Source organism: Mercenaria mercenaria, chromosome 8 (assembly GCF_021730395.1).
Source record: "Mercenaria mercenaria strain notata chromosome 8, MADL_Memer_1, whole genome shotgun sequence".
NCBI classification, from domain to species: Eukaryota; Metazoa; Mollusca; class Bivalvia; order Venerida; family Veneridae; genus Mercenaria; species Mercenaria mercenaria.
Genome location: NC_069368.1, coordinates 29,381,797 through 29,396,644, shown reverse-complemented (window position 1 = coordinate 29,396,644; position 14,848 = coordinate 29,381,797). Strand labels below are relative to the sequence as shown.

At 36.5% G+C, this 14,848-nt stretch overlaps 1 protein-coding gene across 1 annotated transcript in view; it reads left to right on the top strand.

Moving 5' to 3' along the window:
* LOC123566684 (unconventional myosin-Ie-like) overlaps positions 1-14,848 on the top strand; it is a 102,238-nt gene that overhangs the window by 68,255 nt on the left and 19,135 nt on the right. Inside the window, exons 12-18 of the mRNA XM_053549097.1 lie at positions 1,961-2,105; positions 3,010-3,124; positions 5,664-5,833; positions 6,158-6,217; positions 6,706-6,791; positions 12,297-12,446; positions 13,864-14,012. Of these exons, the coding sequence (XP_053405072.1) occupies positions 1,961-2,105; positions 3,010-3,124; positions 5,664-5,833; positions 6,158-6,217; positions 6,706-6,791; positions 12,297-12,446; positions 13,864-14,012 (875 nt within the window). The remainder of the gene's footprint in view (positions 1-1,960; positions 2,106-3,009; positions 3,125-5,663; positions 5,834-6,157; positions 6,218-6,705; positions 6,792-12,296; positions 12,447-13,863; positions 14,013-14,848) is intronic.

Genomic DNA, 14,848 nt, shown 5'->3' with positions numbered 1-14,848 from the left:
GTGTCCGTTGTCCGTCGTCTGTGCGTCCGTGCGTGCGTCCATGCGTGCGTAAACTTTTCCTTGTGACATCTCTAGAGGTCACATTTTTCATGGGATCTTTATGAAAATGGGTCAGAATGTTCATCTTGGTAAATTCTAGGTCAAGTTCGAAACTGGGTCACGTGCCATCAAAAACTAGGTCAGTAGGTCTAAAAATAGAAAAACCTTGTGACCTCTCTAGAGGCCATAATTTTCAATGGATCTTCATGAAAATTGGTCAGAATGGTCACCTTGATGATATCTAGGTCAAGTTCGAAACTGGGTCACGTGCGGTCAAAAACTAGGTCAGTAGGTCTAAAAATAGAAAAACCTTGTGACCTTTCTAGAGGCCATATATTTCACAAGATCTTCATGAAAATTGGTCAGAACGTTCACCTTGATGATATCTAGGTCAAGTTCGAAACTGGGTCACGTGCCGTCAAAAACTAGGTCAGTAGGTCAAATAATAGAAAAACCTTGTGTCTTCTCTAAAGGCCATATTTTTCATGGGATCTGTATGAAAATTGGTCTGAATGTTCATCTTGATGATATCTAGGTCAAGTTCGAAACTGGGTCACGTGCGGTCAAAAATTAGGTCAGTAGGTCTAAAAATAGAAAAACCTTGTGACCTCTCTAGAGGCCATATATTTCATGAAATCTTCATGAAAATTGGTCAGAATGTTCATCTTGATGATATCTAAGTCAAGTTCGAAAGTGGGTCACGTGCCTTCAAAAACTAGGTCAGTAGGTCAAATAATAGAAAAACCTTGTGACCTCTCTAGAGGCCATATTTTCCATGGGATCTGTATGAAAGTTGGTCTGAATGTTTATCTTGATGATATCTAGGTCAAGTTTGAAACTGGGTCAACTGCGATCAAAAACTAGGTCAGTAGGTCTTGAAATAGAAAAACCTTGTGACCTCTCTAGAGGCCATACCCTTGAATGGATCTTCATGAAAATTGGTCAGAATGTTCACCTTGATGATATCTAGGTCAAGTTTGAACCTGGGTCACGTGCCTTAAAAAACTAGGTCAATAGGTCAAATAATAGAAAAACCTTGTGACCTCTCTAGAGACCATATTTTTCAATGGATCTTCATGAAAATTGGTCAGAATTTTTATCTTGATAATATCTAGGTCAAGTTCAAAACTGGGTCACATGAGCTCAAAAACTGGGTCACTATATCAAATAATAGAGAAAAAACGACGTCATACTCAAAACTGGATCATGTGGGAAGAGGTGAGCGATTCAGGACCATCATGGTCCTCTTGTATTTCTTTTTGGTCACTCCATTATTGGAATGATGATAACCGAAGTAATTATAACAAGCAACGTCATCATAAATGTAGATGAACAGTTGATTTTCTAAAACACCATGACAGCCTGACACTGTGTATGAAAGATCTAGTGAACTTAAGGAGCTTTGATAAAACAAAAAAATGATTAACAGTCCAAGTAAAGAACCATGTGACTGGTATCGGAAAAGTAATGTTAGATTAGATTTTATTTCATACTTTCAGTGTATTGCTGAAATAGGAAGATGGATATCACCTGATAAACCCACTGTTTCAAACAGATATGCAAATATATTTTTTCAGTGGTTGAGACACCACCTGAGCCTAACCATATTATAATGTAAAAACAAAACATTTAAGCAGCCTGTAACTATTGAACATTTCCAAGAAAATTAGTGCATTGTTATGAAGCATTGTAGGCAAAATAGAGGAAAATTTGTTTGTAGCACATTTAAAATCATATTGTCTTTCACTGACGAACACTAGATTATAAATCCTAACTTATGACTGTGCCACTCTTGAAAATATTTTATTTATTTTGTTGGGTTTCGCACCGACACAATTATAGGTTATATGGCACGGCTCATATTTCAACCTTACACTGAAACAGCAACATCATCTTTATCCTGGTACTTATCTTATTTCAGATATGCAATATTGACCCCAGAGACGTGGCCAGAATGGAGAGGTCAGGTCACTCAGGGAGTTCATCATTTAATGAACTTTGTCAACATGGACAGGGACCAGTACCAGTTAGGGAAAACAAAGGTCTTCATTAAAAACCCAGAATCTGTAAGTGCGGCTATTTAGCAAAGAATGTTTGCATACATTTCGCAGATACTTATTACTTGGCGGGGTCTCCGTGGCCGAGTGGTTATGGTCGCTGAATTCAGGTCACTAACCCCTCATCGATGTGGGTTAGAGCCTCACCTGGAGCGTTGAATTCTTCATGTGAGAAAGCCATCCAGCTGGCTTACGGAAGGTTGGTGGTTTTACCGACGTGCCTGCTCATGATGAAATAATGCATGGAGGGGCACCTGGGGGGGGGTCTCCCTCCACCATTAAAGCTGGAAAGTTGCCATATAACCTATAATTGTGTCGGTGCAATGTTAAACCCAACAAAATAGATAAAATACACTTGTCTGTATGAGTTATTCAGAAGTGATGTAAGCTTCAGTGTATAGACTGGATAAGAGTTCCAGTGATTGTATATTAGTAATACATATTAAGTTGAGAGGGAAAATCTCAAAAGGGTTGCATGTTGCAAGACAGTATGTTTCTGCATAATTTTGTTCACTTCACTCTAGACAATAAATTTTGGCATTTCTTCATTACACTTCATTGTCACATTCAAGATTATGGAAAACCCTCCCGCTTAGCTCAGTAGGTAAGAGCGTTGGTCTACAGATCGCGGGGTCGTGAGTTACATCCTCAGGCAGGGCGTATGTTCTCCGTGACTATTTGATAAACAACATTGTGTCTGAAATCATTAGTCCTCCGCCCCTGAATCATGTGGGAAGTTGGCAGTTACTTGCGGAGAACAGGTTTGTACTGGTACAGAATCCAGGAACACTGGTTAGGTTAAATGCCCGCTGTTACATGACTGAAATACTGGCGAAAAACGGCGTTAAACCCAAAACAAACAAACAAACAAGATTATGGAGGCATGATATACACATCTATTGTTTTATTGCAGCTATTTCTGTTGGAGGAGATGAGAGAGAGAAAGTTTGATAGTTACGCACGGATAATCCAGAAAACTTGGAGGAAACATCATGCTAGGCAGCAGTATTTCAAGCAGAAGGAAGGAGGTTTTTACATATGAGCCGTGCCATGGGAAAACCAACATAGTGGCTGTTCGCTAATGGTTTCTGTAATTGCAATAGGCTTTGAAAGCGAACAGCATGGATCCTGATCAGACTGCGCAGATGCGCAGGCTGGTCTGGATCCATGCTGGTCGCAAACCCACTATATTGGTTTTCTCATGGCACGGCTCATATTACATTTGTGTTCATCATTCAAGATCAGTTGTCACTCACTGCTATGCATTCAAAACTTGGAATTTAGGATTTTTTGTTTTACCTAGTGCCTGAAGCAGTTATCTTTGGTCTTCAACCACCATAACAGCTGGAAAATGGCAAGATTGGTGTAAGACCTAGATTTTGGTGCATTGCCTTAAAACTGGATGCAGTTGCATAATATCACCTTAAAAGTTTGCTTTTTTCTTAATTCTGTTTCTCTTAAATGGCTATGATCTCTTTGGTAATATATCTTGAGTAGTTCTCCCATAACCTTTAGTTTGATTGATATTAATCTTTTTTAGCTCATCTGATTTTTTGAAAAAAAATGAGTTATTGTCATCACTTGATCAACGTCGGCGTCGGCTGGTTAAGTTTTATGTTTAGGTCAGCTTTTCTCCTTCAATAGCTGACCCTGTACAGCAAGAAGCCTAACTCCATCCTGCTTTTTGCAAGAATTATGGCCCCTTTTGGACTTAGAAAATATCAGATTTCTTGGTTAAGTTTTATATTTAGGTCAACTTTTCTCCTAAACTATCAAAGCTATTGCTTTGAAACTTGCAACAGTTGTTCATTATCATAAGCTGACTCTGTACAGCAAGAAACATAACTCCATCCTGCTTTTTGCAAGAATTATGGCCCCTTTTGGACTTAGAAAATCATGGGTAGGACAGTTTTTTCTATTATACAAAAAAATCAGATGAGCATCAGCACGCAAGGCAGTGCTCTTGTTTTTATATGCCCTAAGGGATGTATTATGTTATACCACCGGTGTCCGTCTGTCCGACCCTCCATCTGTTAGCAGTTTCGTGTGCACTCTGTAACTCTTGAACCACTTGAAGGATTTCAAAGAAACTTGACACAAATGTTCACCACACCGAGACGACGTGCAGAGCGTATGTTTTGGATGTCTCTCTTCAAGGTCAAGGTCACACTTAGGGGGTCAAAGGTCATATCAGTTTGTTTTGTGTCCGCTCTGTAACTCTTGAACTGCTTGAAGGATTTCAAAAAAACTTGGCACAAATATTCACCACACCGAGGCAATGTGCAGAGCGCATGTTTCGGTTGACTTGCTTCAAGGTCAAGGTCACACTTAGGGATGAAAGGTCATATCAGTTTGTTTTGTGTCTACACTGTAACACTTGAACTGCTTTAAGGATTTCAAAGAAACTTGGCACAAATATTCCCCACACCAAGATGACATGTAGAGCGCATGTTTTGGATGACTCGCTTCAAGTTCAGTGTCACACTAAGGGGTCAAAGGTCATATATGACTTTGCTTTGTGTATATTGCTCTGCATTGCAGTGCTTTTGTTTTTATTTGGCAGATTCCTTCTTTGTTCACTTAAAATAAAAAAAAATTGAATTACTTCCCTTTTATGTTAAAATAAATATCTAATTTTGAATTTTTTTATTATTGGCTGTAGGGAAAAACCGAGACCACTTTTCTGTGGTACAACATGGATGGTACCTCCAAGTTTTAGGTGTATTTTTACATACCTGTACCTGGTAAAGATTTTTTTTTTGGAATTTCTTCCCTTTGTTGTTCCTGTCCTTTGGGCTTCAACAGTCAGTTTCTTTGATGTAACCCTTTGGGCATATATTGCCCTGCTTCGCAGAGCTCTTGTTGCACCTTGTAACAGAAGAGGATGAACATTATAAAGACCGTAAAGTCAGATAATAGATTGCTATAATTGAAATTGATATTAGAATATTTGCATGTATGTCTGACTTTCAATTGTATAGTTATTGGTTACTAAATTTGTAAATGAGAAATATGCATTAGTTCTGCAGCGGAAATATTTCTGTATTGCAGAAGCAGCAGAAGAAGTACATATTTCTTGATGCAAAATTTTAAACTAATCTTTTTATAACAAACACATCTTATCTACATTTAAACGTTCGATTGTTTAGCGCTTTTTTGGTTGTTCCAGCAAGTTCCCGGATTGTGATAATATTGCGCCTCCTTTGAAGAGTATCTACGGCATTGCTAAATTCCGTACTGTACCGTACCATTACCAAAAACGCACCAACCCACCCACTAAGTGATGTATTTAAGAAGGATTATCGAATACAAGATTCTAGATAATCCCTATTAAAAGTATTATAGAAACAATATTAATTTGTTCTTAATCCCGTAAGTGAAATCACATCGTCAATTGTCAGTGAAGAAGTTAAAAACATCTCAAATGATGTCATGCACCAGATATGAAATTTGAGTGTCAATATGCAAAAAACTTGACGTTTCAGGTTAAATTTCAACTTAACGAAGTTATAAATGAGTACCTAATAATACTGTTCATTGTAATGATGGAGCGTAATTTTTTTCCAGCATCTGATATATTACTGAACAGAAAGGAGAGAAAGCGATTCAGCATCAATCGTAATTTTGTTGGCGATTATATCGGAATGGAGGAAAATCCAGCAATACGTGCCTTGGTTGGAAAACGAGAAAGAATAGAGTTTGCTGACACAGTAAACAAATATGATCGTAGATTTAAGGTTTGTGTTTTCGATGAAATTTAAGATTTAATTAACAACATTTCGGATAAAATTTGCTTATGATGCTAACAAATTCAACATAATTTGTGTTCTAGGCAAGTGTGCTGCTTGGAAATTAAGAATTTGTTTATATACTTAAATTAAATTTGTGAACAAGAAAGAATAGAAATTTTAATTACATTTGATATTAGTTGGAGAAAATCATGCATGTGTATGCAGTTTTAAATTGTACATGAGATAAACTTGGGGAGTAGTCATATAGTTGTGTATGTTGTGTTAGAAAATGGGGTCTGTAAACTTAAGTAAGAATAATTTTCTTTTCAGTCCACTAAAAGAGATCTGCTGCTAACTCCACAAAATATATACCTCATAGGACGTGAAAAGGTTAGTATTTGTGTAACTTTGAATTAATATGTACAGATTTGGCTTTAAAGTTTTTACTGAATTTTCAGATAAGGAATTTTCTCCTAAGCAATCCTGCACTTTTCATATTTGTTTATGCAAAGACTTCGTCTGTTTCTAAGAAGGTCATAAGATTTAATTCTCTTTTTACAGTTGTCCTGACTTGATATATAATTTATCCCATTTATGTGCAGTATCGTAAACATTTCTGCTCGCAAAACATATTCTTTCTTCTGTACCAGTTCTGTCCTGTTTTCTACAAGTAACTGTGAATATCTCTTCATGAATCAGATTTGACAGACAAATGATTTCAGACACAGTGCCTTATCATCACAGAGAACACTTGACTTGCCTGAGGATGGAACTCGGGACCATGCAATCTGTAGATCTGTGCTCTCCCGATAAAGCTTAGTGGACGGGCATTAGAAAATTTATACTGTGTTGTTTTGTATATTTTGAACTGTTTGTAGATCAAGAAAGGACCACAGAAGGGCCAACTTGTAGAAGTTGTGAAGAGAAAATTACCACTAGAACAAGTGCAGTCTGTAGCATTTAGGTAGTTTACTTGTCAAATTATATACATTTTTAAAGTTGAATCCATTATTCTTATATTCTTAAATCTTCAGTAAGTGTGATTTTATATTAAATTTATTATTTTTTAGCTCACCTGTCAGGTAGTAACAGGGTGAGCTTTTGTGGTCACCCTTCGTCCATTCACAATTTCCTTGTGAACACGATAGAGACCACATTTTGTATTTGATTTTAATCAAACTTGCACATGACTTGTATGGGCATAATATCTTGGTTCCTTTCAAAAACTGGCCAGATCCGATTGTGGGTTCCAAAGTTATGATCCCTTAAAGGGCCAAAATTTGCCATATCAACTGCAATCAACTTCAATAAAATTTGCACACAACTTGTATTGGCATAATATCTCGGTTCCTGTCGAAAACTGGCCAGATCCCATCATTGGTTCCAGAGTTATGGCCCCTTAAAGGGCTAAAATTTGCTATTTTTTGCTTGTGAACATGGTAGATACCTCATTTTGCAATCAACTTTAATCAAACCAACATGCAACTTGTTTTGGCATAATATCTCGGTTCCTTTCGAAAACTGGCCAGATCTCATCATGGGTTCCAGAGTTACGTCCCCTTAAAGGGCCAAAATATGCTATTTTTGCCTTGTGAACACTATAGAGACAACATTTTGCAATCAACTTTAATCAAACTTGCACACAACTTGTATTGGCATAATATCTCGGTTCCTTTTGAAAACTGGCCAGATCCCATTATGAGTTCCAGAGTTATGGCCCCTTAAAGTTCCAAAATTTGCTATTTTGGCTTTTGCGGCCATATAGAGACTATATTTATGATTTGATTTGATGCAAACTTGCAAAATGTCTTCAACAACAATAAATCTTGGATTCCATGATAAATCTGTCAGATCCAATCATAGGTTCTAGAGTTATGGCCCCTGATTGACCCCTAAAAGAGCCAAAAGTTGGTAATTTTTACCTTGTGAACATGATAGAAGTGACATTTTATTAGCTCACCTGTCACGTAGAGGTGAGCTTTTGTGATCACCCTTCGTTCGTCCGTCGTCCGTTCACAATTTCTTGTGAACATGATAGAGACCACAGTTTGCAGTCAATTTTAATCAAACTTGCACACAACTTGTATTGGCATAATATCTCGATTCCTTTCGTAAACTGGCCAGATCCATCATTGTTTCCAGAGTAATGGCCCCTTAAAGGGCCAAAATTTACCATTTTTGGCTTGTGAACACGATAGAGATCACATTTTGCAATCAGCCTTAATCAAACTTGCACACAAGTCGTACTGGCATAATATCTTGGTTCCTTTCAAAAACTGGCCATATCCCATAATGGGATCCAGAGTTATGGCCCCTTAAAGGGCCAAAATTTGCTATTTTTGGCTTGTGAACACCATAGAGACCACATTTTGCAATTAACTTTAATAAAACTCGCACACAACTTGTATTGGCATAATATCTCGGTTCCTTTCAAAAACAGGCCAGATCCTATCATGGGTTCAAGAGTTATGGCCGCTTTAAGGGCCAAAATTTGCTATTTTTTGCTTGTGAACACCATAGAGACCACATTTTGTAATCAGCTTTAATCAAACTTGCACACAACTTGTATTGGCATAATATCTCAGTCCCTTTTGAAAACTGGCGAGATCCAATCATGGTTTCCAGAGTTATGGCCCCGTAAAGGGCAAAAATTTGCCACTTTGGCTTTTGCAGCCATATAGAGACTTTATTTATGGTTTGATTTGATACACACTTGCAAAATATCTTCAACAACAATAAATCTTGGATTCCATGATAAATCTGTCAGATTCAGTCAGGTTCTGGAGTTATTTTATATTTGATTACCTCCCCTGATTTTAATTAAAATGGATTTATATCAGTAAGTACTTATAGGACTCATTTGAAATTTCATTATTGGTATTAGTTGGACTGAGACAATCAGGGTAGATAACTCTGGACTGATTTTATTAGCTCACCTGTCACATAGTGACAAGGTGAGCTTTTGTGATCACCCTTCGTCCGTCGTCTGTGCGTCCGTCAGTCCGTCAACAATTTCTTGTCTGCACGATAGAGGTTTCATTTATGATTTTATTTTAACCAAACTTGCACACAACTTGTATCACCGTAAGATCTCAGTTCCTTTCTTTAACTGGCCAGATCCAATTATCGGTTCCAGAGTTATGGCCCCTGAAAGGGCCAAAATTAGCTATTTTGACCTTGTCTGCACAATAGCAGCTTCATTTGTGATTTGATTTTTACCAAACTTGCACATAACTTGTATCACCATAAGATCTTGATTCCTTTCTTGAACTGGCCAGATACCATTATGGGTTCCAGAGTTATGGCCCCTGAAAGGGCCAAAATTAGCTATTTTGACCTTGTCTGCACAATAGCAGCTTTATTTATGATTTTATTTTAACCAAACTTGCACACAATTTGTATCACCATAAGATCTTGGTTCCTTTCTTGAACAGGTCAGATTCCATTATGGGTTCCAGAGTGATGGCCCCTGAAAGGGCCAGAATTAGCTATTTTGACCTTGTCTGCACAATAGCAGCTTCATTTATGATTTGAATTTAATCAAACTTGCACACAACTTGTGTCACCGTAAGATCTTGGTTCCTTTCTTGAACTGGCCAGATTCCATCATGGGTTCCAGAGTTATGTCTCCTTAAAGGTCCAAAATTTGCTGTTTTGGCTTTTGCAGCCATATAGAGACTTCATTTGTGGTTTGATTTGATACAAACTTTCAAAATATCTTCAACAACAATAAATCTTGGATTCCACGACGAATCTGTCAGATCCAGTCGTAGGTTCCAGAGTTATTTTATATCTGATTACCTCCCCTGATTGTAATCAAAATGGATTTATATCAGTAAGTACTTATAGTACTTATTTGAAATTTCATTATTGTCATTAGTTGGACTGAGACAATCAGGGTAGATAACTGTGGACTGATTTTATGTCTAATTACCTCCCTTTATTTCAAATTGAAATGGGTATATCTCCGTAACTAATGAAGATACTGATCTGAAATTTCATTTATGTCAACAGATGGACTTGGACAATCAGTGAAGATACATATTGACTTAATTTATGACAAATTACCTCCCTTTATTTTTTATCTAAATGAAGACACCTTAACAGCTTCTAATGAGATTGGTTTGAAACGATCATATCATTTTGTTCAATGGTACTCAGGTGAGCGATACAGGGCCATCATGGCCCTCTTGTTTTAAATTACCTCCCTTTATTTCAAATAAAAATGTGGGTATCTCCGTAACTATTGAAGATACTGATCTGAAATTTCATTTATGCCATCAGATGGACTTGGACAATCAGTGAAGATACATATTGACTTAATTTATGACCAAACTACCTCCCTTTTTTTATGTAAATGAATATACCTAGCAGCTTCTAATGAGATTGGTTTGAAACGTTATTTATGTCTTCCCTGGTAAGAAATTTCTACTTTTACTCTCTTGTCTAATAAATTGTAAAGGCTTGTACTTTGTATCTTCTACATGCATATACCAATGCATGATTACCTCCCCTGATTTTAATAAAAATGGATTTATCTCAGTAAGTATTTATAGGATTCATTTGAAATTTAATTATTGTCATAAGTTGGCTTGAGACAATCTGGGTAGATAACTATGGACTGATTTTATATCAAATTACCTCCCTTTGTTTCAAATTAAAATGGGTATATCTCCATAACTAATGAAGATCCTGATCTGAAATTTCATTTTTGCCATCACATGGACTTTGACAGTCAGTTTAGATAACTTTTGACTGAATTTATGACGAATTACCTCCCTTTATTTTTTATATAAATGAATATACGTTAGCAGCTTCTAATGAAATTGGTTTTAAATGTTATTTCAGTCTTCCAAGGTAAGGAATAGTCATGCTAGTATAAAAATGCAGCACTTGAGCCTAGGACCCCCAAACTTGGTAACGAGATTGGCCCTGACTAGTACGTGCCATAGGTCAAAAGGGACTGTTACAAGAAATTATTTATCCTGATGATATTTAATGTGTATGCCTATGTGATCTATATCAAAACTTGATCTTATCATTAAGAGCGATGGTACTCAGGTGAGTGATATAGGGCCATCATGGCCCTCTTGTATTTGATTTTAACCACACTTATACACAACTTAAGTCACAAAAAGATCTCGATTGCTTTTGAAAACCGGCTAGATTTCTTCATGGATTCTAGAGTTACTGCCCCTGAAAGGGGCAAAAGTTTGTATTTTGGCCGTTTCAGCCATATAGAGGTTTCATTTATGCTTTGATTTGATACAGACTTGCACAGAATGATTATCTTGATGATCTCTAGGCTTGGATCGAAACTAGGTCATGTCGGGTCAAAAACTAGGTCACCGGGTCAAATCAAAGAATAAGCTTGTTTACACCCTAGGGACCTATCTTCATGAAACTTGGTCAGAATGTTAATCTTGATTGTTCCTAGGCCAAGTTTGAAACTGGGTCATATGGAGTCAGAAACTAGGTCACCCAGTCAAATCAAAGGAACAGCGTGTTAACACTGTTGTTCATTTGTTGTGCATGAAACTTGGTCAGAATGTTTGTCTGCATGAAATATGGTATGAATTTTTATCTGAGTCATGTGTGGTCAAAAACTAGGTCACCAAGTCTAATCAAAGAATAAGCTTGCTTACACCCTAGGGGGCACATTTTTATGCCCCCAAAAGGAGGCATATTAGTTTTCAACTGTCCGTCCGTTTGTTTGTTTGTTTGTTTGTTCGTTCGTCACAACGTTATCTTTTTGCATGAAGGCACTTTACTTGGGAACCACTGCACCCAGGATCTTCAAACTTCACATGCTAATAGTACTTATTGAGTACACGACCCCTATTGACTTTGGGGTCACCAGGTCAAAGGTCAAGGTGCTGCAGGGGGCATTTGTCACCATTAGGGACAGCTCTTGTTTATTCTATCTTCATAAATTTTGGTCAGAGTGTTTGTTATCATCAAGTCTTGGGCAAGTTTGTATCTGGGTCATGTCGGGTCAAAAACTAGGTCACTAGGTCAAATCAAAGAAAATGTTTGTATACACTCAAGATGCCACGTTTTTTGGTCCAGTCTTACTGAAAATGGGTCAGATTATTTGTTTCCATGTAATCACTAGGTAAAACATGTTAACACTGTTATGGTGTGTTACACAGGTGAGAGACCTAGGGCCATCTTGGCCCTCTTGTTATGTATAGTGGGTTCTGATTTATGTACTGTAAAATTTCATACATTCTTTTGGGACTTATTTTCTTGGTTGTGTTGAAACTCGAAATTAAATCTCAGAAAATAAAATAAAATAAAATTTCCATTCATTTGATGATGAAAATTAAAATTAAAATCCACAATTATAATCATGTGTGATTCATTTAAACTAAAACTTACTTAACAATCGAGCAAAAATAAATTACTATAAACTAACGAAAGAATCACATCTCATTTTGTCACATGTATGCTTCTATTCCATTTCCAGTACAATGCAGGACGACTTATTCTTACTACATATACAGAATGACTATGCAAGTGTTTTGGAATCTATGTTTAAGACGGAGTTTCTGTCTCTACTAACCAAGAGGTACAAGGATAAAACAGGCAAAGAGTTAAGACTTCAGTTTTCTGACAGGTAGGTCAGTGAAATGTCTAGTTGAGTAAAGTGGCTGTACTTTGGTGTTTGAATTGTTAATTAAGAGATTTAAGGTTTTAAGTAAAAATGTAATAATATCACTTTCGAATGGACATTAGTTTCATGCTGTTGATGGACCATCCTTGACTGAGTGGCTAAGGTCGTAGTTTTTGAAAAATTGCCCCTTGCTTCTTTGGGTTTGAAACGTATTAGGTTAGTAGTTCTATCCAGTTGCATGCTCATGCTTGAAATATTGCCAGGATTGGCAACTGAGATCTTCATCCATCATCAAAAAGCTTGAATTTGTCATATAACATAATGTGTTGTGCTGGGGTGATGCTAAACTGAACCAAACAATTCCAGTTCCCATCAAAAACATCCTCAGTAAATATGCATTTTCAGCAGTAACAATGTTCAATTGTGCAGTTTAACTTCTTGACACACAGATACGTACATTTTACTAGGCTTTTACCCATTGACAGTGTACATTGTGACTGAACAGAACATTAGCTTGCCATTTGTAAACAATTGTTGGTAGACAAAGTGTGCACATCTGCATGCTGTGAGTTTCGTTTTGGGGAGGCTGTGTTTTTGGAACGTGGCATTCCCTGTTGGATAATTATCCTTGCATTCTTCATAACTATAAAAGTATTTGACATTTGGAAAGTTAATGTAACAAGAGAGAAAGAGCAAACAAAACAATAAATATAAGACAGGAATTGCAGTATGAGTGTTTTCCATATGGGTTTGAAACATATTGCTATCTTTCTAGTATGTTTGGCTTCAGCCCCCACACTGTTTAAAACATTCCTGTATGTTTTATACCCAAATAAAAAATATAAAATGCAACTGCTGTTTGATTCACATTATCCATAACAAGGGTTTTCTCCTTTGATTTCTATTTTAAATTTTCAAAATGTTTTTACTAGTTTTAAACTACTCTTCAAAAATATAGTTTGATGGGATGTAAATTTTTGCCATTTTTTTAATACCAAAAAAAAAAATTTCTGATTTTATATATGAATGGATTGTTATAAAACTTTCAGAACATCTTAGTTAGCATATAAGCAACATTTCCGTGCAAAATTTTGTCAAATTTCTAAAAAGATAACATTTTTTGTGATTATGACATATTTGACCATAAAATTGACATTATTAGAAATTGAAAACATCCTACTTCTGCCTTCAGAGACCTTTAGAACAATGTGAAGTTAAAGTCAGGATGTTCCAAAATAAAGCCTCAATTCACAAGAAAAAACAACTCTGTTACAGATTCGATGGAGCACACGTTTGTTTCTTAAAATGGTTATCAGAAGTCATTTTGCTTCCTTTAGCTCTATAGTATAGGTGAAAATTACCATTTAAAATGAGAAATGCAAAGTTCTATTATTATAATGAAATATTTATTGCATTACAGTTTAGACTTTGCAGTGAAGAAGGAAGGTTGGGGAGGTGGAGGATCACGCATGATCAAGTTTGTGAGAGGTCAAGGTGACCAGCCAGTGCTGAAAATATCAGGGAAAACCCTTACAGTGTCCGTCGGTTCTGGTCTTCCTAAAGATTCTAGTGAGTATTGATATCATGTAGTAGAAAAGAAAACACATATACACAAGATATATCTATATAGAGTCAAATCTCTGATAAAGAGCACATGTCAACAGAGATTACCTGGCTATAAAGTCTTTTCAGTTCAGCAGTTTTGCAACATATTTTAACCTGTGTATTCCAACCACATTTAAATAACAACTTCAATTTGTCTCTTCGAAGGCAGGTCTTTAGAGATAGATCTGTCTATATTGTCAAATCATTTAACACTGTAGGTGTAGAATTTCATATTTTTCACCAAAAAATTTATTCCTATGGCATAAATTCATCGTTTTAAAGATGGTGTGAGTTTTGATTGTGTATCAGAATTTAGTTTTGATGATATTAATAATATCTGTCATGTATTTGAGGAATCGGATAGAAATATCCGTCCCAAGAGCACGTGCGCATTGACATGACGTCATAACGTTTTATTGACGCACAATAACAAAGTTCCTCTTTTAGTTTTATCATTTGTAGCGTAACGGTATGTTCTTACCATATAGTAACACATTTTGAATCAAGAAATATGCTATAAGGAACGGAGAAAAACATCAAGGTATCTGATTATTTTCGTACGTTACATATCCAGTGCATGAATCGCTAGTTGCCTTAACAGCACGAGAGTCACCTGGCATGGGAGGGTGCCAGATAGGTTTTGCCAGCATGGGTAAAATCACCGGAAACGCCAGTCTAATGTGCAAGAAATGCTAATATTAAATCTGTTGATTCAGAAATGAGTGTCCCTGGACAAGTAGTGATTTTAAAGTATTCATTAAAAGACCATAACAACCATGTCTTATGGAGATGATGCGGTG